The 21184-nt window shown below is 45.6% G+C and overlaps 1 protein-coding gene across 1 annotated transcript in view; it reads left to right on the top strand.

Annotated features, from left to right (window-relative positions):
• Positions 1-1206: 1206 nt before the first annotated feature.
• The window catches only part of NTRK2 (neurotrophic receptor tyrosine kinase 2), a 71547-nt gene continuing 51569 nt past the window's right edge, over positions 1207-21184 (top strand). Inside the window, 12 exon segments of the mRNA XM_078600327.1 lie at positions 1207-1211; positions 2265-2334; positions 2336-2408; positions 2411-2573; positions 3580-3849; positions 8255-8329; positions 8619-8690; positions 10311-10379; positions 11174-11331; positions 15293-15432; positions 17168-17303; positions 19408-19701. Coding sequence (XP_078456453.1) covers positions 1207-1211; positions 2265-2334; positions 2336-2408; positions 2411-2573; positions 3580-3849; positions 8255-8329; positions 8619-8690; positions 10311-10379; positions 11174-11331; positions 15293-15432; positions 17168-17303; positions 19408-19701 — 1525 coding nt within the window.

The following is a 21184-nucleotide window of genomic DNA, read 5'->3' as shown; positions in this document are numbered from 1 at the left end:
TCCCAGTGATCTTCACGAACAATGTGTGTGCATCTGATGAGGGGCTCGTGCATGTGTGTGTATACTTCTTCAAGTCAGTTTTTCACCGTTCTTAGATATACACGTCATTGAGTCGTCACTCCACGACCGAGGTAATTCCTTTGTGTAAACATTTAGTGAGTCGGCATGGTATTCTAGTCCCCGAAATCCGGTCCTGCTTTTTGATATGTCCTCAGTTATGTTAAGGGTGCTTGGGCACGCCACACATTGCCCACGGTCAAGACTAATGACTGACTGGCAGCCAAAGAAGGACACAGGCCTAGCGTGGAGATGGAGCAACGAAATCAGGTTGCGTGCAGGCACTATCGAGGGATTGTTGTATTGACACCGAGAGGGATGCGATGGGTTGTGGATGCCTTCATCTCGCAGTGGATGAGTCACGGACAATGGTGATAATGATGATGAGGATGCTTAATTACAAAATATACAATTACAACGATGATCATGAGGCGTCACTTATTATGGTTATAGATGGGCCCTCAGTGTGACTTTATTACAGTACTACGAAATATTTGTTAAAGCAGTTAATTACATTGTTTCTTAATCTGCTACCCCTTCAACCGTTGAAGCTGCTTGCTGTTTGATATATTGTGACGATGGTCGTGTTAGTCAACACCAGACTCGATCATTTAAAATGTAAAAATGATTGTAATAAACGACGCGAAACTGAATCCTCAATGTTTACACCGGCATTACACCCAAACATGAATCCACGTCTGTGGATACATGGAAAAGCAGCACCATAAGCAAATACAATTAAAAATAGAGCCATTACTGTAGCAAACACGATCAAACATTCATAGCAATCAAATCACTCAGCCCTGCAGTGTTGACAAAACAGCCGAGAGCAAAGTAAGTAAGTGCGGTAACTAATGTATTTTTCACTCATTTATGCTATGTATGCAGTTGCACAATAGCGGATTGTGAAAGGTGGAGGGGCAGCGTATGAAGGTGATGTTCTGGCGCAGGAAAAAGTCACTGAGAGTCGTTCGCCCCACCGTTACCGTATTCCCCCGATTAGAAGACACTCCCGAGAGCGAGGCTCCAAACATTGTCAGAAAAATTAAAAAAATGATCTGGTCACACACACACACCGGATTCTAAGACGCACCTCCGCCGTTTGCTTTAAGATACAACGGGGGAAGAGTGCGTCTTATAATGCGTACAATGTGGTAATGGTCATCACGAGCGAATCCTCATCCAGTATTCGTGTTTATGCAGGGTTTCCAAATCATGGCTTTTTTTGGAACAGGCATATCTTTGTAGGGCGATTTTGTAGGTTTCTTGTTTGACATGTCTACTCCGTCAATCCACTTTGTAAATCCAATTATGAATATGGGTAGTTTGACCACACTTTACCATGTGCCACCGCTTCATAACTGCATTTCTACACCAGCTGGAAAATGATGGCAGTATACTCTACTCGGGGCTTAAACGCCACACTCCACAGAAGGCAAATTATGAGGATGACCGATTATTGGCAGCAAGGCGACGGTAACAGTAACAGTTGTGTTTCACAGCAAGAAGCGTCTGGGTTTGATCCTTGACTCAGGCGCCTTTACGTGTGGGTTTTATGTTCTCCCCCTGTTTTGCATGGCTTCCCTCCGAATCCCAGCTTCCCCCCCCCCATAGCTAAAAAAAACACACACAATGTAACTGGTCCTGGCCAAATTCCTATGCTCAAAATGTACCTGCAAATTACTCAATTGGGATTACACGCAGCAGCAACATCGCCCCCTACTGCGAGGCTTTCCTGCTTAAACAATCGTAATAAACACAATGAATGGGCACGCATATATGTAGGTGTTTATCACAAGAAGTAGAGCAATGTAGAACTAAAATGTAGGCTTCCCCTGCCCTATGAGTGAAACCAATAAATATTCGCATAATTTTTGTGGATTCAAATCGGAAATGTTGATTTTCTAGTTATGAGGATGTTTCTAGTTGGTAAGCATCTTACCATCTATATTCATGGAAAATGTCGGTTTTCTCGCCCTTCTAGAACATCGTTACAATTTACATCAGTCACTCAGTAACGATCGTCTGTATTTATTACGTTAGCGATAATGCATTACCAAGATATGTCTTCCCGGAGGAACTTCATGATTGTTGAAGTTAATACATATTTCATTGCATCCACCGAGTCGAAAATGTCTGAGTTTTTAAAGAATTGTTAAAGATCCGCGAGAGGCGAGTTTTATCACACGAAAACGGTTACTTCCCAGCAAATATGTGACGTGGGCCCAACGCTGGTCCAACGGTTCCGACCACGTGCCGACGTTGGCCCAATGTTGGGGGCCGTTCACTGGGTTTTGTTGGTTTCCCACTCCAATTAAAGCGGGCCCGGCCACGCCAACCCACTAGCGAAGAGTGCAAGAAAATCACGCGCGCGCGTGCGCCGACTGCTACGGAGCCTTGGAGCTGCGCTGGACGGGATGCAGCAGCATCGGGGCTCTGGTGACAATTAATGGCAAACGATTAAATCATTGGCGGCGTCTTTTCCTTCCCAAGAGCTCGGATGGCCTCGCAGAGAGGTGCCGCGAGAGAGCGCGCACGGGATCAATATCGCCTCTCGGGGTTTCACACAGCTTCCATTTGTCTGCATAACGCGATTTTTAGCCGCTCGCTTTACCACGTACTCCCCAATTCCGACCCCCCCCACCACCACCGTCTCCTTGATTCGCTGCGTTTGAGCCAGCCCTGCAACTTTCAGCACGGGATAGCTCTGCAGTCTCCACCGTAGGAGTTTCGCTGCTGCTGGTATTGCAAAGGCTTCCAAGCGCTCGCCTGGTTTTCACAAATTAATTGCACCACCACCCCCCACCCCCGGTGAGTGAGTGTCCGTACGAGGGCGGTGGGCGACATACACGCGCACGCGCGCGCACGCACGCACGCGCACCCAAGACACCCACACGCGCACAGACAAAGATCCCATCTATAGCCTTAACAGACTCTTGGGGCAAGTGCTGTTATCGCACGCACGCGCACACCTTAAACGCCGTCAGAACGTCCGTGACGTGATTTCATTTCGAGCGACTGACGGCAGAAAGGCGAAGCGCCACTGCTGATGCGCATGTGCGTCACGGTCTGGGAGCAGTGAATTAAGACTCATCACGTTCAGCGCCTCGCTCGCGCAAGAGGCTCGAGAAGAGCAGCGGCTCCTGCGAGGTCCAGGCGAGTGTGTGTGCACGATTCGCGTCGCTTTCAGAATCGCTCGCGCATTCCAATTTTTGCTCGTTCCGTTACTGCAAATCTACACCGCTGTCGGCACGGGGGAGTGAAGTGGAGATTGGAGGTGGGGAAGGTTGGGGGTAGAGGAGGGTGGAGGAGGAGGAGGAACAGAATCACGAGGAGGAGGAGGAGTAGGTGGTGGAAGCGCGAGACACAGCGGCAGCGACGAGATTTCTCAGCCCCTTGTGCCTGCAGCTATCTCTATAGCTCTACCTCGCTCAATCCCAATCTGCCCTCTCGCCTCTATCCTTCTCTCTCTCTCTCTCGCTCGCTCTCCCCCTCTCTTGCCGGCCGCTGCTGCTGCTGCAGGGCGTGCGGGAGCGTTCCGAGTCGCGCCGCACGCGGGATGCCGGGGACTCTGGCCAAGAGACGGCGCCGCCGGCCCCAGCCGCTGCTCATCCTCGCCCTGGCGCTGGGCAGCGCGGCCGGCGCACTGGTGGCAGCACCCCGGGCAGCGCCTGGGTCGTGCCCCGAGGCGTGCGCCTGCACGCTCAGCCGCCTCGCCTGCAGCCGCAAGGATCGCTTCTCGGCATTCCCGAGCGCCACCGCCGTGAGCCATCGGGCCAACCTGCTCGAGATGTGAGTGCACGCTGCTCGCCAGCGCCGGGCACACGCATGCGAGCTCCATCAGCTGTATGCGGCCGCGGCTTTGCCACGGACAGTGTTTAGTACAGACTGTCTGTGACTGGGTGGAATTCACACCACGGCAATCACACGCACGTACGCGCGCGCAGGCACACACCTCGTGCGCGCGCGCGAAACGGAGCTTCAAAGCGTCCTTAAATTAGATGTAACGCTTGCTTATAATCTGCTGTCACCTTCAATTTCAATCGGAGGCACGATTGCATTGGCTGTTTTTTGTTGTTGTCTCTTTTTATAAATATGCGCCTGCGCAGCTGATATATATATGCAAATGTTAATGAATTGGCAGCTGCCTAAGCACATTCCAGCGCAGGCAATTCCACCCTGGCGCGCGCATCTGACTGGATATAAACGCATCTAAATGCCCGATGACAACACACGGCACCTGCTCTGTTGCCTCTCAAAGGCGCGCTAATTGATTGCTGCGCTTCCCAGCCGCACAGGGCACACAACACACACACAACACACACAACACACACACAACACACACGCGCGCGTGCGTGAGCCGCTTCGCTGATGACGGACGCACGGGTTGCCAATGCTCGTTATGTAATTAACACCCGCAAAGATTTTTTTATACGGAAACCTTATATAACGCAGTACTGAATTAAACGTCGCTAGGCTGGGCAATTTGCAATTCGCAATGCTGTACACAGTAGATTCAAAGTGGCACGTTTGCGAGTGAATTCGTTCACGCGTGCGTGCGCGCGCAAGTGTGTAATGTCCGTGCATTACTTTACTTATTTAAGTCCGTCACCCGTGGCGGGGAGCGACAATGATGAGATCAGCGCAGTCGGCTACGAACCCGACGACTCGGTCTTCATTAGTTACCCGGTGCGGTGCGTAAACAACAGCACTGGGGAGACAAAGGCGGCCGCAAGTGGTACTTGGCCACCCGACCCCCTCGTGAGCCATTCCGGCCACAAGAGGTGTTTGCTAACAGCACTTGCCCCCAACAGCCCGCTGTGACTACACGGGGTATGTTTCTATTTTTAAAATCCTTCATATTAAGTTCACCGGCTTGCTTGCTTGCGCGCTTACGACCGTGCAAATCTTTCGGTCGTTTTTGAACCCACTTCCCGTGATCAAATCGAGCTAACATTTTGCACACAGACGCGTTGTGCGTGACAATTTATTTTCGTGAAAATTTTTTTCCTAAATTTGATACTTTTTAGGTAAAAACAAATTATATTTAATTACCAATTGCTTAATGGTGGCAGGCAATCATCTGACCCATAGGTGGCAGCCATCTCAAGCCAGAGGACGAGAGGACTCTAGCCGTCCGTTTCAAAGACCAATGTGGGCTGGGTTGTGGCCCATTGAACACGCATATAAAGGATTTATAGTGAAAAACTTTGTTTTTACGGGTAATTTTTTTTTTATTTTGTCGTCGTGTTTTGGCGTGCGTGTATTATGAAGTCCGTCACGTGTGACTGACGAGACAGACGGCGCGCGCGCGGTCCTTTGCGCTCGTCTGAATCTGGCTTCTTCAACCTCGGCGTGACCCGCAAGGCCATTTTCCCGATCATATTCCCTTCGCCTTTTAAAGGTCACGCAATATGCGGGAACGCATGCTCAGTTACTCAAAAAATGAAAGCGTTCGGCATGCGCGCGGACAGTGGGGGTTTCTTACGCACGTTCTACGCACGAGTCTTGCGCCCGGCTTTAATCACATTCGCTCTCATTAGTTGCAACACCAGATCGCTTCTGTTGTTGCGCGGAACTTTTGAGAAATTTTGCACACGCGAGTGGCTTGCAGCCGATTGCAGTGTCGTTACGTAAAACACAGCGCTTGACTCGGTGGAGGACATTGCAAAAATAACAACACGGAACAAACACCACTCAACACAAGTTGCATAATGTTTGGGCTTAAGATTTGATCACCCTGTTTGGGCTTAAGATTTGATCACCCTCGTCGTCAACAAGGAGCCTTGAATTAGCATCGCGAAAATATCTCAGACTGACACGGAGATAATTGAATTTTAATCAGCAATCATAAAGTTTGCAATACGATACGTGCACACAATGGCAATGCGGCGGCATGTCGTAAGCAAGATAATGACATAGCAGAGGGAGAGAGAGAGAGAAAAAAAACAACTCCCCGTCAATGTGCTGAGCAGATGTGTACGCATGCACACCTGCGCGTCGTCATGCTTGCTACCGGCGTGTGTATCAGGCGAGTAAATCCACGCATAATGGACCGCTTTTACAGCATTCCGGTGCATACCTCCTGTGCATCCTGTGAGCCCGATCCTGATGGCCTTGCCAGACCAGTGTCCTCACGCTTATTTTCATGCCGCCCGCCGTACGTGAAATCAGAACGCGGGGCATCATGCGAGTGGCTTACTTGAAAGTGCTGGTTGCACTTGCGCGGATATATTATCCTTAAAAGCCGATTTCCCGTTGGACCTGATATTCTAATGTTTTTTTTTAGAACAATGGTCGTGATAATTGTTTCGGTACACTCGTTAATAATTGTCTCCCGGTGCGTTTAAATAACATGGCATGGGAGGAAAAAACGCATTTTCCATGCAAAATTAGCGTTCGTTAGTGGTAAGCACATATGACCAATGACAGTTTAAGGAGGGTCAACAGTGCAATGCTCATTATTGCGCAAAATGGGAGTATCACCTTTTCATACCCACATTACCCCGTGCTAAAATTAATTTTGGCTTAGTTTTCCAAGCATTAGCCATAGAGTGTGCAGGCATGAAATTATCCCCGTTTGAGCATGTACAATTACAGTCCTGGTGACATCAATGGGGTGGGAACAATTTGAAGGGCTCTGCTGTACGTTTGGGGAAATGAGATACATTTAATTAAATGCACCGCTGACAAATGCACATAATTGGCCACCCTTAAGGAGATTCTCATATGCCACGAAATCAAAGTGCAAATTGTGCAGGGTGTCTAATGTTCATTTACGTTGTGAGTACCGAGTGTTACATTGTTAGTACTGAATAAGTTAAATGGTTGCGTCTTTGCCTTTGTATATATTCATTGAATGGCCAGAGGGCTCACTTTATATACTAAACGATGAACTACAAATATGTTTGATAATATGATACATGAAATGTCCTACCAACCTAATTTCACGTGCACAAGCCACATACTAATACATACTGTTAACATACCATCACAAATTTAAAAAAATATATATTTACACAATACAGTTTATTAAGATATTCGTAATAATGTTGGTGCTGTGCATACTTTCAATATCCCATTCTCAAAACATGTTGACTAATCCATTTGCAGTATTAAAAGACCCCCCGTATAGACTCGGCAGACTGTTGGTGCAAGTGCTGTTAGCGAGCACCTATGAAGGCCGACACGATACACGAGGGAGTGGGTAGCCAGCAGCACGCCCGGCCACCTTTGTCTCCCCACGCGAATATTACCCGCTTTGTTTAAAAAAAAGCAGGACACTCATTTTCACGAGAGACAGTTGTGTGGCTGAATAAGCACTTCCAGGGTGTTTCTAAGCAAGGGGGGGGGAGGAATGGTTGTTAAATCGAGGACGGGAAAAGAAACCCAAACCCAGAGTGGGGAACGAAAGGCATCAAAGCAAGCGGTGCTGCTGTTTAAGAGGCGTTGCTCCCCTGCCTGGAAATTAGGCAAACAATTATAAACGTGCTGCAGGTGTGCCATGAACACAGCGGGAACGCTTTCTCACCAATACCGTGGGCGCCTGTCGCAACGTGGGACGCCTCTTGCTCCTGCATCTAAATGCGAACGTGTCCAAGGGAAGAAGAAAAAAAACGAGGAAAATGAATCCATGTTAAGCGTTCAAGAAGAGCAGAGTTTCTTTTCGAGCTAAGCTCGTCTATAGTGGAGTTCTGCTTATCACGACAACAACAGAACAAACTCTAAACTCACAATCGAAAGAGTCATTTTGGTTGGCAAACTGTCTTGAGACTTAGGAGGCCTTTGCTGAGTAAATAAAGGGATTTGTTATTATAATTACTATTTATGAACCAGTTCACATATGTCATCTACATCCGGTGGAAAATCCCGGAAAACTGTTCTGGGAATGATTTTGGCACGCCACATTTATCTCACCTTTTTCATGAACAAAAGCCAAACTTACAACTATTATGAGTCCATGCATCTATTTTTTGTTTCTATAAACCTTTCCATAAGATTACAGGGTACAATAATATTGGATTATCATGGATAGGTGTACCTTGCACTCTCGTGGTAGTGCCTTACGCTGATAATCCGTAACTCCAAACCGGCCTAGCAGCATTGCAGAAAATATCGAGCGAGAAATTAAGCCCTGTCTGCATCTAACACATTAATGACCGTGCTGATGTGTTTTTTTGCTGTCGCTCCTTTGCAGAATTATAAAGAACCAACCCAGATTAACAAGCGTCAACCAAAGTGATTTTGAGCAATACACCGTTTTGCAAAACCTGTGAGTGTGGGCCTCGCACTGATTGCATTACCTGACCTAATGGGACTGTCACTCGCTCTCACCGCACCACCCATGCTTTACGCTAAAGTCCTTGGCATGCACTCATCCCTGCTGACGGAGACTAATCATTAAACCGCAATTATTCAGACGATGACGACAATGACGGTGACCAACGCTGGCAACGACGACAGACACGGTCGCGATAATCTTGCAAACTGACAGTTGTGTTTGTCACTTCTTTTCCCTGTGTAATTGCATATATTGCTGCCTTTTATTTTTATTATTACAGCACCATAACCAATACCGGGCTCATGAGTATTTCACAAGATGCATTCCGAAACAACAATCGTCTAAAATATATGTAAGTCTACTTGCTTTCCTTATTCCTTTTCACCAAACGTGTGTATGCATTTGTGCGTGTGTGTTTCGTAATTAGAGGCACCTAAATACGTCCATTAAAATATTCACAGTTGGGAGTCATATAATTATGCCACTATAGGAGCATCCTTACAATTGATGAGCTACCAGTTACACGGTGAAATATGTGCGCATGCATATTTCAACAACATCAAATCTCCTTGGCTGCCATGTATGGGTGGATGGTATGCACAGATCTGGAGCCATTTGAAGCATCGTCATTTGTGAATGTTGAAATATCAGCTTGAAATGAATAGCTGTCTGAGATGCCTTCAAAGGTCCCGTATATAGCGTGTTTGTCGGTAAAAGGGTGATGTTGAAAGTGGCTCTTTTTTTCAGACATTGAAGTGTGTGACAGCTAGAGAGAGGGGAAGCTTTCCATTTGTGTAAGAAAAAAAAGGTTAAATAATTATCCTTAAATCCCACAGGATTCTGCTCAACTTTAATTCCAATTGTATGTATCTGGATTTTAATAAACGACAAATTATTGCCAGCATTGTTTAAACACAATCGTTATGGAGAATTATAAATACAAAAAAATGCATCAATGTAATTTGTTAGCATGGATAGTTTGTATGTATGGCATGTATCCATACTAGCACACTGAATGCATACCATTTGCGGCTGAGCCCATATATTCATCTGCGTTTATAAGCTTTTTTTGGTGAGCTACAGAAAATTTCTTTACAGAGATGCTCTATTTTATATTTAGACAGTCTATCTGCAATTATGATGGGTCGAACATTTGACCTTGTTGGTGCATGCGATCACATATTTGAACAAACACAGATCTCGACAATACATTTTCATTCTGTGCCATCCAACCATCAGCTGGATTCAATATAAAAATGTAGTGTGTTCATACACAAAGCAGGAACAAATATTTCGATGCAGCCCAACGCAGTTATATATTTCTTCTCCGCCTTGGAGGCTTTGTGCCAGAAGTGCACCGTGGTGACCACTTTCTTAAAGACCTCTACAGCTCCCAGCTGCCATGAAAAAATGCTCTAGAATGCGTTGCAACACGGAGAGAACTTTCATCAACTGATCCTTATGGTGGTACCCTGAGGTTGCCAAATAATACAAAATGGCCGAGGCAATTAAATATTTTATTTCTGGGACAATATTTTTTTCTCCAGGGGTGTACTTAACTCCGCGACTGGGGTACCAATCAATCCGAAATCAGTGCTACTCCGCGACGTCGAAACGCAGCGAGGACGATTGTGCCGAAACCCTGAACGCTCGTACGCACCGTAGTGGTGCTGCATCGTGCACAGCTCGTCGAGATGAGTCGACTGCCGCATCGCCGACCATCAACAGACTAAACATTTTAACACGTAGGCTTTCGCGACCAATGTTATTCATAATCAACGATTTTTGGGTTTAGATCGCGTTATTTACGACACATTTATAAATAACGCGATCTAAACCCAAAAATCGTTGATTATGAAGACTAAACATTACTGCATCACGGACATTATACGAGAGCCGGGGTACTACGGTAACCCGGGGTACAGGTTTAACTGGAGAACATTGACGTTATTTTTTGTTGTTGTCCTCGCAGAAATCTGGCTAACAACAAATTGACTCGCATCTCATGGAAGGTGCTCCAAGGGCTTCAGCTCAACCAACTGTAAGTTCCAAAAGTAATTTAATTAATACATATAAATCACATTCATCAAACCATTAATAATAGGTACATGTATCCACTCGACGCCTTGATTTCATAGCCTTTGCTGTGATTAACAATATCATGTTTTTCAATAGTGTAAAAGAGTGGTTAATGTGACCAAGGTACTGGCATATGAAGGAGTCTACACGTTCTAAGACTATTCTTTGATCTTGGTCAATATAAAACGAGCTGGTTTAAGAGCCATGTATCGTCTACGCGACAATTGCGTGCTCTTCACAAAACTCCGTCATTGGCATTGAACATCTTTCACGATCTGCCGTGGCCCAAAAATAAAAATACTGCTGCTGCTGTTGCTGCTGCGTTGCCTCGTGCACATCTCCCGAGAGCAACTCTGCTGGGAACGGGAGACGCTGACGTGCAGGACACATAAGTGGCTCATTTGCTGCTCACCCATCGCAGCTGTCATTCAAGGCTGTTTTGTGTGAGATAATGATATGAAGGCACCAGGTACTCTTGTTTACGAGTCACCGTGGCTGCAGAGCGGCAGCAGTCTGGCAGCAATGCCGATGCGTAATTGGGCGTGCAGCAACAGAGTAATTGGTTGAATCTATTCCAACTTTAGAAGCAGATGCTTCGATAAAACTTTGAAAACTGTGCGCCTGGTGAGATTATCATTGAACAGGCTGCTCGATACCAACCGGCCGCTACTGACTACTGAAGCGCTAATCGTGTGTTGCATGCGTCCACTGCTGCATCGCTGCAATGTCAGACCTATTCTTTTTGTATCCACGCAGGAATTTGTCCGGGAATCCCTTAGTGTGCTCTTGTGGCATTTGGTGGCTGCAGCTCTGGCTGAAGAGAAACCCGGGCACTCTTGGGGGCCAACCCAGCTGCAGATTAGCGGAGACCGACAGAGTCATTCCTCTCTCGAGCTGGGCTGCCCCGGGCTGTGGTGAGCGCTACCCCAGTGTGATACGGGGGGGGGGGTGTGGGTGGAGCCGGATTGTGACAGGCCCATAAATAATAGCTCCATGGGTAACCGGAGGACAGGAATAGTCGGCACCATTACAAGCGTATACAAAAAATAAGGAAATATAAAAAAAATGGCAAAACCTGGAAGAGCATTTCCCGTAGATGTATGTATGTTGAACTTCTTTCGCGTTGTACGGAGCCAACCATGCGAATCGGAGGTGCAGGGCACTTTCAATAATCGCATGCCATTGTGAATGCTTGTTCAACTCCAATTCAAACTACATGCACAATGTGTAATTCTGTAAAACAAAAATATATTGCGCAACGTTTATTTCTGCACTGCAGAAAATAATGCAAATAATGCGGTTGGGCAAAGAAGCGCATGGCTTATTAGTGACCCCGGGCAAGTCACGCTTATATAAGTGTCATCCATCTCACTCGATCACCATAATCAATTGTGTGATTCTCTTGAATGCAGCATTGTTGACAATGAGTTACATTCCTCTTCCTATTGTTTCTTTCATGCCTATGAGTCAATACAATTCAAACCCACGAAAGCAATCAGCCGCCCAATAGTAAATGATGCAATCGTTCGTATCTATTTAGTTTGTGTGTATGCGTGTACTCGCGCCTAAGCAGTACAACGATTGGGCTTAAGTGTCAGGTTTGGTTGACTTTTGAACCATGCCTTGCCGTAGAAACGTTGTCAGCCTACGCCTCACACGCGCACAGCAGTTTATGTGTTACTTGCATTGGAGGCAGATTTATAGCAGGAGCATAGTATTCGTTTACAGGGAGTTAAAAATAATGTGAAATTATAATGATGTATATCTATGGATCTACAACACTGCCATACCTGTTTTTAATACTGTATTTCCCTTTGTTTAGCCTCCATCTGCCATTAATTTAAAATTGTACGAACAGAGATGTGCTTTGTGTGTTGATGTGTGTGTTGAGGAAGCATGTGAAACAACGTATTAATTAAACTGTCACTGACAGGCAAGGAAGATCTTGATGTTTTGGCGCACTGGCCTTCATCATTTAAACTGATGGTTAACAAAAACCTGTTATTATATTTAATTAACTTTAAAAAGTTCGCTGACAGAATTTTTTTTGCCTTATACTTATATATGTACATGCGCTTGAATAATACTGATTTAACATTTTTATGCAATGTAAACTATCTACAGTGGAAAACTTGCAATCGATTATTTGAGTTAAAATATTAGGGAGTAAAATCGGAAATCAACAGAGAGCTGAATTGAGGCAGTGACTCTCTAAGGTGACGCTTATTGTACCCTTCATACGGCATGCGAACATTTTTAGTAAACTGACGATGCTTGTGCTCTTTTGTTCCTGCTCAAATTATTTTCGTGTAACAGTGTCGCAGTGGTTCGCACACTCAGCTATGAACCCAGTGACCTAAGTTTGATTCCCAGCCAAGGGCTGACAACGGTGATATATGAAGTAACTTGTCCTGGGTCTCTGCCTCCCCCCCTACCAAACCAAACTGACCAGCGTGTTTTGTTACGCTCAAACAACCTCCATAACTGACACAACATGGAGAGGCCTCCATTCAGCAGAAGATAGACAGATGGCTGTAATTTATAAATTAAATTATATTTGTTTGTTGATTGAAAAGGACTTTACCAAACCAGAATAAAATAATTCATGTTAAACCAAAGTTTCATATTGCATCCATATTGTTGGATTATTGTATGTTGACACTTGTGGTGATCCCACTGCACAAAGTAAGAAATTCATGAAAATGTAAACTGTATATATATAAGAATTAGAAGATAATTAGAATGCAGGGGTGGTGGTCAAAAAATTGTTGTTTAGAGGCAGTCGAGAGTATACCACTCCAAACTACGTGCAACGAAATACATTGGAGCCCAATGGTTGCTTTGTGGTTTGGCTTTAAAACGCACCACTAAATTAACTAAGAAATCGTGAAAGCTTCCATGCCGTATACAATGCAACAACAACAGCACAATAAAGCTTCGCGGATCACGAGAGTGATGTGCATAAGCTACCGTTGTTTTTTTTCTCTGCGAGATTGTGCAGTGCTGTATAAGAGACATTTCCAAGCTACAGATACACATTTTTCGCAGGGTCAACATGCAGTGTTTACAGCACAAAAATAACTGCGCGTGTGTGTGTGCTGTAGCAAGACATGGCCACCATCAGAAATTGATATAAACCGCGGGGAGCGGTAGTGTAGTGGTTAGCGCGCTGCGCGACGAACCCGGCGACCCCAATTCGATTTCCGCTCCAGGCCAACACCAGGGACGATTATTTGAACCGGTCCTGGGCCTCCTCTGGTTCGACTCAGCCCCAAATGAGTATCTAATGCGGTGTGTAAATATCGCCATTTGGGAGACAAAGGCGACCGGGCATGGTGCTGGTCACCCACCCCCTCCTGTGCTGTGCCAGCCTTCATAGGTGATCGCTAACAGCACTTGCCATACTGTTAAGGCAATGGGGAGGATATTTGTCTTTGCGTCCTATCAAGACGTGGCCACGTTCAGAAATGGATATAAATGCGTGCTCTGTAAACAACTGCGAAGGGATGAGATCATGAGCTGTATATACAAATTTGGAGTGGGAAGGGGATGGTGCTATTTGATAAATTCATGATGCAAGGGATAAGGAAAATATAAAAATGGGCAATAAAAGGCCGTGTGTGATGAGATTATAGATGGGGATGCTGCTTTATACAAGTTAGGCAGTGGCATGTGTTGATTAAATGTTTGGCCATGGAGCTGGAGTGAAGACGGGAATTGGGGTGACAAAAGAAAGTGTTTGATTGACATTAGAAGCAAACTGTCCTCTGCACAAAGTGAAAATATAGAGCATCTCTGAAGATGAGGTTGTGGGGAGGGCAGCAATGAATATCAGTATCCTTTCAAGAATATATTGAATGTTTCAAAGGAAATGTAACATGAATTGGTTTGAGAAGTTCAGGAGTGGCACTAATTAAATGTGCTCCGCTATTGGCGGGAAGGCCATTCGAGATGAACGAGGGAGTCATATAAATGCAAAACATTGTTAAAGAGAGACATTAAAAAAATCTGTGGCCAGCACGAACCCCCCTCCCACCACCACAGGCAAGGCTCACCCTTTTTTTCACCTCTCATCAGAAGTGTGCCGTGTAACAGAGGAATAAAATGACATTCGCGATACGGTCTTCGCGGGTTTTGGTCACAGGGGCGGAGCCCATCCATCAATGTATTATCACTGACGGAGAAATATGGAACCTCTTTAAAATGTATTATTATTGGTGTTGCCTCCCAGTGAATTTACTTCGACTGCATGCAATATACCCGTTTTATATTGTTCACATTGTAAAAAAAATTGTGTTCAGCACTACTTTTGCCTGCACCTGCTACGCGTTTTGTTCCGTTGCTGCCTAATCCTCGGCACGCATCAACTTTACGTTGTTGTTCTTTCCTGATGCTGCACCATGGCTCTCCCTTGCAAACTGTCTGGGTAGCCGGCTAAACGGGACTTTCCGTGTAACAAATAAACATCGGTCGATTGGAACATCATTTGCCAGTAAAAATATGATCATTGTTTTTTTACCCTTCTATCTGGCAACAAAACTGACACCTTTTTTTACAAGGAAAGCTGTCTCGGGTGTGGACCAATCAACTTCAAGGACAGTGCACATTATCAGAGTTATGTCTTTTGTTTGCATTATGACTGCAGGTATTGCGGTCTATGCAAACATGACTCCTTGTAAAAAGGTGTCAGTTTTGTTGCCAGATAGAACGGTAAAAAACCAATTATCATCGGTCGATTGATCGATTAATATATTCGGAAACAGCCACCAAATGTACGAGAGCTTCAAAGTTCAGTGTGTGAGTGCAGCGCTGGCCCCGCCGCGTCATGAGTCCACGTCCTCTTGCCTTTCTCCGACGGCGGCGGCGGTGCTGCAGACGCTCCGGAGGTGCGCGTGAGCAAAAGCAACATCTCGCTGTTCGAGGGGGAGGACGACATGGTGACGTGCAGCGCCACGGGCATCATTCCGCTGCTGCGGTGGGAGTTCGCAAACCTGAGCTCCGCGTGTGAGCCGCAGGTGAGATCTCCTACTGACCCGCGGATTGCCGCGACTTTGCACGCGAGGAGTATCCACTTTGGAACAGCGGGGGGGGGAGGGTGGGAAGGTCTCCGTTGCAGAAATCACTGGCAGGGTATAGGAAGACTCGGTACCCATGGGGGGGGGGGCACGGAGGGGTCAATGTCCCCCCCCCCCACCCAAACTGGACACCTTTATTCATTTATTTTCAATAGTTTTCAATGAAAATAAAAATAATACGCATTCCTAAATATAGAAGTCAAACTCCGCCTATGCTGGTAGCCCGTTTCTTGATTCGCATGTGATCCGATCCTTTCCCCAATTGTGTGAATTCAGCCGGACCCCCCCTGCCTCCGCTGCCCCTCCCCCCCTTCTCGCTCGTGGTCTGGTACGCTGTTGGGGTACACGGCTGGGGTACACGGCTGGGGTACACGGCTGGGGTACACGGCTGGGGTTCATGGCTGGGGTTCGCGGCTGGGGTTCACGGCTGTTTTTCGCACGTTTTTGCCGACTGAGTCCTGCGGTGTTGGCAAAAGCAAAAAGTAAAAAAACATTGGGAGCATACAAAAGCTCGCAGGGGGCATCAACACAGTCACTGTTAAACAAACGTTTAACAAATGTTAAACTCTGAACAGAATGAGTAACGATACAATATGCTTTTTTGCCTATTCTTCATTCTGCTTTCAACTCTCATAGTTGCTGAATTGTACTTTTTTTCATTTTGTACAGCCCCTTCCAACTACTGCAGACCGTTTGCATATGAAATGACTTCGCTCCAATAATTTCGAAAGTGGGGGCTGAGCCTTCAACAGGGGGAGGGGCCCTCCAGCTCCCACGGACGCGATGGGGCGACTTCCACCTCCCCTCCATCGCAGGGGTCTCCAGGCTGTCCCCTGCCCCCCCCCCGCCGCCATCCAATACATTCACAATGATCGTGTTTACGATGATGCTGTATTCACAGTGACACCGTTCACTGTGCGCCTGACCAAAATAATCACGTTCCTGTTGATTTAGTGAGAGATGCTTGTTGTTTTGCTTTTCACTTGAAAACCAAAAATTGTACAAGGGTGAGCAATACAACAACAATCATCAGAGGCCACGACCTGACCTGGAGGGCATGGACAATATTTAAATAGGACAACTTGTCGGTTGTGATTGCTTGCGAGAGACGTCTGTTGGCAAATGGATGAATTACATTATTTTGATTTACATTATTTTGATACCCTCACTAATTCGCCGTTGATGCATCGGGAATATTATTGTCCATTGTTTGGCTTTTAAACTGGGAAGCCGAAAGTAGCCCGTGCTACTATGTGCTGCTTCGTAGCATGGTGGAGAGAGAGAGGGAGGGAGCCGATGGGAATGCCGAGGACATGAGTGCAATAAGCAAGTTCTCCCAAGATGAAATCCATCCGTGTTCTTTACTTTCTTTAAGCCAATTGGAATTGAAGTTAATTGCTTTTTAACGTGCAGTGGCTGTTTCAATCAATCTAACAATCAAATGTTTTGCCCATTCATTAGTGAGTCTACACAATTATCACCTTTGCCAGTTGAACACCATCCTAAACAGCAGTGCACGTTCATACCGATGAATGATATATGTGCTATAGACTTATTGTATTGCAGATTATAAGTGCCGTCTAATCTTGTGTGAGTATATTTACAGTGTACGCGGCCATGTGTTGCACTCACAAACTGTGCGCTAACCCCGTTGCTCTGGCGGTTTCATTCCCAGGAGGAGAGTCAGCTGGGCTCGGCGGTGTCCTTGCGCATATTTAACATCTCGTACGAGGACAACAACAAAAACATCACCTGCGCAGCCGAAAATGCGGTGGGAATGGCAAACGTCTCGGTGCAAATCACCGTCCAATGTAAGAGCGCCTTGCCCTGACTCCATTAGACCTTTGAAGCACGATTATTGGTTTTTTTTCCGAACAGGCATCTCTGGTGTCTAATACTTGTGCAATCGTGCAATCTTATGCCCGTAATCTTAACACCGCTTACTAGATATGACTTGTGAGGCCCCTTTATTAGTTTCAGCTAATATGTTCCTCTTCAGAATGAATAATAATCAGACAGCGGCCCATACGTACATAGCAGCAATGCAATCGTGCTCTCTCGTTTTAGATGAAGCAATTTCGTCACTTTTAAGAATATTTTCTTTGGGAGGGTTTTTTTCTACCCTGCTGCTGAGTTTTTCCACTCGTACAGCATTCCCTTCGCATATTCTGCATTGTTGCTGCTAGTGCGTCGTAATGTGTCTACATGAAAATAGGATGTTGCAATGAATTATGAGGGCATGCAATGTTTCTCCACACGGCTTGCATTCATAATGTCTCAAAGCCTAATGGCGCAGTACAGCACGCAGCTGCAATTCACATATTGCAATTCCACTGTCATTTTAGAGCAACGGGAGTGGCGTGGCCCTGGCCTTATGTCATTAAAGGGCATTTATTATAAGCCAATAATTTGTATGGAACACACTCCATTACGGGCTGTAAATAAGGCATCAATAAACTCGAAAGGCTCTTTTTAATGTCCTTTTGATATATTTACTGCACATTTGAAAATAGCTTTGAAATAAAATTTGAAAACGTGGCGAACGAAAAATAAAATGACAATCACCTCCGATTATCACAGTTGGCTACATATGGCGCAAAAGAAGTTAAACATACATACGCACACGTACTGCTATGTAGTGCAAGCCCTATGCATTATTGATGTCAGCAACTTTTTTATACTATTTCCCAATTTATGTGCGATTTATCAAAAAATGGTGCCTTACCCTCCAAGAGAGCATCTATGCCTACTTTGCCGTGAATGTTATTAAAGACAACTTTGCTTATTTAAATTAACCACAAATTCACATTTTTTGACTAAACCATTACCCTCACCATTTCTCCAACTATATTATGGACCAACAAACCTCAACGTTGCTTAATTATTTAGTTTTTAAGGGTAATGAGTCGTCATAGAATATACACAATAATGAATTCTGTTTTTTTTAGTTAAATTAATGATATTAACATTCTAATTTGAATCCAAGTTATATGAACATATCAATGCACTTGTCATTGTTACTGCATATGTAGAATATATTATTATATTTGACCGGCGAAATTTGTACATATGCTGAGGAAGCAAAGTTAGAAATGAATGATGGTCTTTATCACGAAAGACACACAATAAAATCACGTCTGTGCCCAAACCTACTTGGACAATGAGCAGAGAGCGGTGCCATTTTGAGAAGCAATGCCTCCCTTTAACCAAACGTCACTCACTCTCAGGACAATAAAGTGTCTTATGACAGTTTTCTTTTTATTCTGCCAACCAATTTTTAGCCTCTGGCCATTTCCTTCACACCACTGCCAAATTTGAGTAAAAAAAATATTTTTTGTGAAACTAAGTTTGGCATTCCTGAACACTCTTCCAATTACACACGAACAGCTCCATTACTGCTGCTGCAGCAGCAGATGATCTCAAGCTGTATGGTCGAAGGCAATGTGCAATTGTCAGATTGCACTTGATTGGAAAAAAATAAGTTGACAGCACTTTGGCAAATCCCCTACTGGACGAAGGCCTCCCCCATACTGCAATGGTCATAGCGGTTGTTTGACCATACTTCACAATTTTGAGGGTGTTCAAGTTAAAGGAGAGATGCTCAGGAGCAATTCAGATATAACTCGCTACTGATGTTAGCCAAGGCTAGCAATCAATCTCAAGGGGCTAAACAAATGCATGCTATACCGGACAATATATTGTTCAGTGATTTCCTAATTACAGACATTGAGTTTTGGTAAATCCATAAAGGCCGAGCATCCCAACACCCCGGTAGCGTTATCTCCAGATTGACACGTGACCATGTGCCAACCTGCCCGTTTGTCACGTGACTGTTAAAGAAACGCGCCGCTGCACGGTGTGCGTTCTCATTGGGCAACCGCGCCGTCTCGCATTCTCACCCCGCAACTGCCACAGACATTCCGAAGATCATCTACCTGAACAAGGCAGAGAAGTACCACGTGTGGTGCATCCCGTTTATGGTGCGCGGGAACCCGCTGCCCACGCTCAGCTGGCTGTACAAGGGCGTGGACCTCAACGAGAGCCGCTTCGTCTCGCTGATCGTGCACCCGCTGGGGCAGGACGGCATGGAGGGCTGCTTGGACATGGACTTGGCCACCCATCACAATAACGGAAACTACACCCTGGTTGCGAGCAACAGCTTGGGCACTGTGTCGCGCACCGTCTACTGCCACTTCATGAACAGCTCCGGTGAGGCCACGCGAAATGAGCGGAGGATGAACGGGCAAATCGTGGGGAGCATTCGAGGCGCACGTCGGATAGCGGCGAACCCGAGGAGCGTTTGGTCGAAAAGGGAAAGCTGGGTGAGATGCGATGCGCATTGACAGCCAGCGCCAATGGCGATCGAATGGCGATGATGATAATTCACACTTGCGATCAAACGCATTGATTGTATTCAGCTCGATGCAAACGCAAGCTGGTCGTCAGCGACTTCGTCACCCAAGGCAGTGTGCATGAAAGTCGGAGTTCATTTCAAGCAGTTAAGTAATTTCTGCAGAAGATTAGACAAAACTGACCGTTGGCTGTTTAATAGTAGTCTGTGGTATCATTTTTCAAAAGGATATTGTTCAAGAGTGGACAATTGTGTGCACGGTGTCAATCCTCAAATCTGAAATGGGGAAAATTATCTGTAACTCTATAGAAAATAATTTCAGTGAGGAGGCATATTTAGATTTTCAAGGTACCACTATTTGCATATTTCAAATAAAGAATAGAAATTTCATTAATTGTTTAGTGTCTAGGTTTGTTTGAGTAACAGATCTGATGGCAGCACTGTTACACAACGCATTGGTAGAAACCAGAAACTGCACTCAATGTCATGCGAAAAATATGGGTGTCAGATGTTGGGTATAATTGAATCTCTCGCTGTGTTCACTAAATCTTATGCTCGAGTTATATTTATATTCACAAGGTGATAATAAGTGTCAGATCCTATTTAATATCACCCTGAGGCTGTTTATGTATCTACGGGGCCTTATTTAGTGTAGTGCCAATAAATTGTAAATTATCTTAAGTGTTCCTTGGCAGCGTATTGCCAAGCTTTATGTTAGGCACAATTACTGTTTTGATAGTAATTTACTGCACACCAACAATGCATTTGTGAGCGGTTAGCATATTTGTTGATGGGCAAAACTCAAGGGGGTAAAACACACGTTGACACGCGCACACCTAGTCACTTATGCTACATGAATCGCTCTGGAGGGAGGCCTGCGCTGTGCACGCTGCCCTCAAACATCTCGCCGGAGCTCCTGCCACCCATATTCCAAGCAGCCGATTTACTATTCTGCCCGTGCGCTCCACAGAGCCACACTTGGACTATGTTGTCATGGTCACGACATTCATCACGACGGTCCCCCCGCCCCGCCCCCCCCCCAAAAAGCGAGCTCAGAGACCATGCAAAAAAAGTCCCATCTCCGTCTATTTGCGAACAGGCAGCTGCTGCCGTGCCCCACTGGCGAGGTGAGCAGACATCCGTATAGAAATAACCTATTGACATCTTCTTGGTTCTTTCGGTAAAGTCACGTAGAATGGAAATAATAAAAAAATAAAAACTTGATAAAATAATTCTCACGACGTTTCGGCCACAACGCAAGCAGCCGTCCTCAGGTGGAGAACAGGTCTGTCGAGAAGACAGAGGTGTTTGAGGGCAGCATTCAGACTCTGTCTTCCCGAC

Source organism: Lampetra planeri, chromosome 13 (assembly GCF_965212315.1).
Source record: "Lampetra planeri chromosome 13, kcLamPlan1.2.h2, whole genome shotgun sequence".
Taxonomy (NCBI): domain Eukaryota; kingdom Metazoa; phylum Chordata; class Hyperoartia; order Petromyzontiformes; family Petromyzontidae; genus Lampetra; species Lampetra planeri.
Note: the sequence above shows the minus strand (reverse complement) of the source record. Positions and strands in the feature narration are given on the sequence as shown.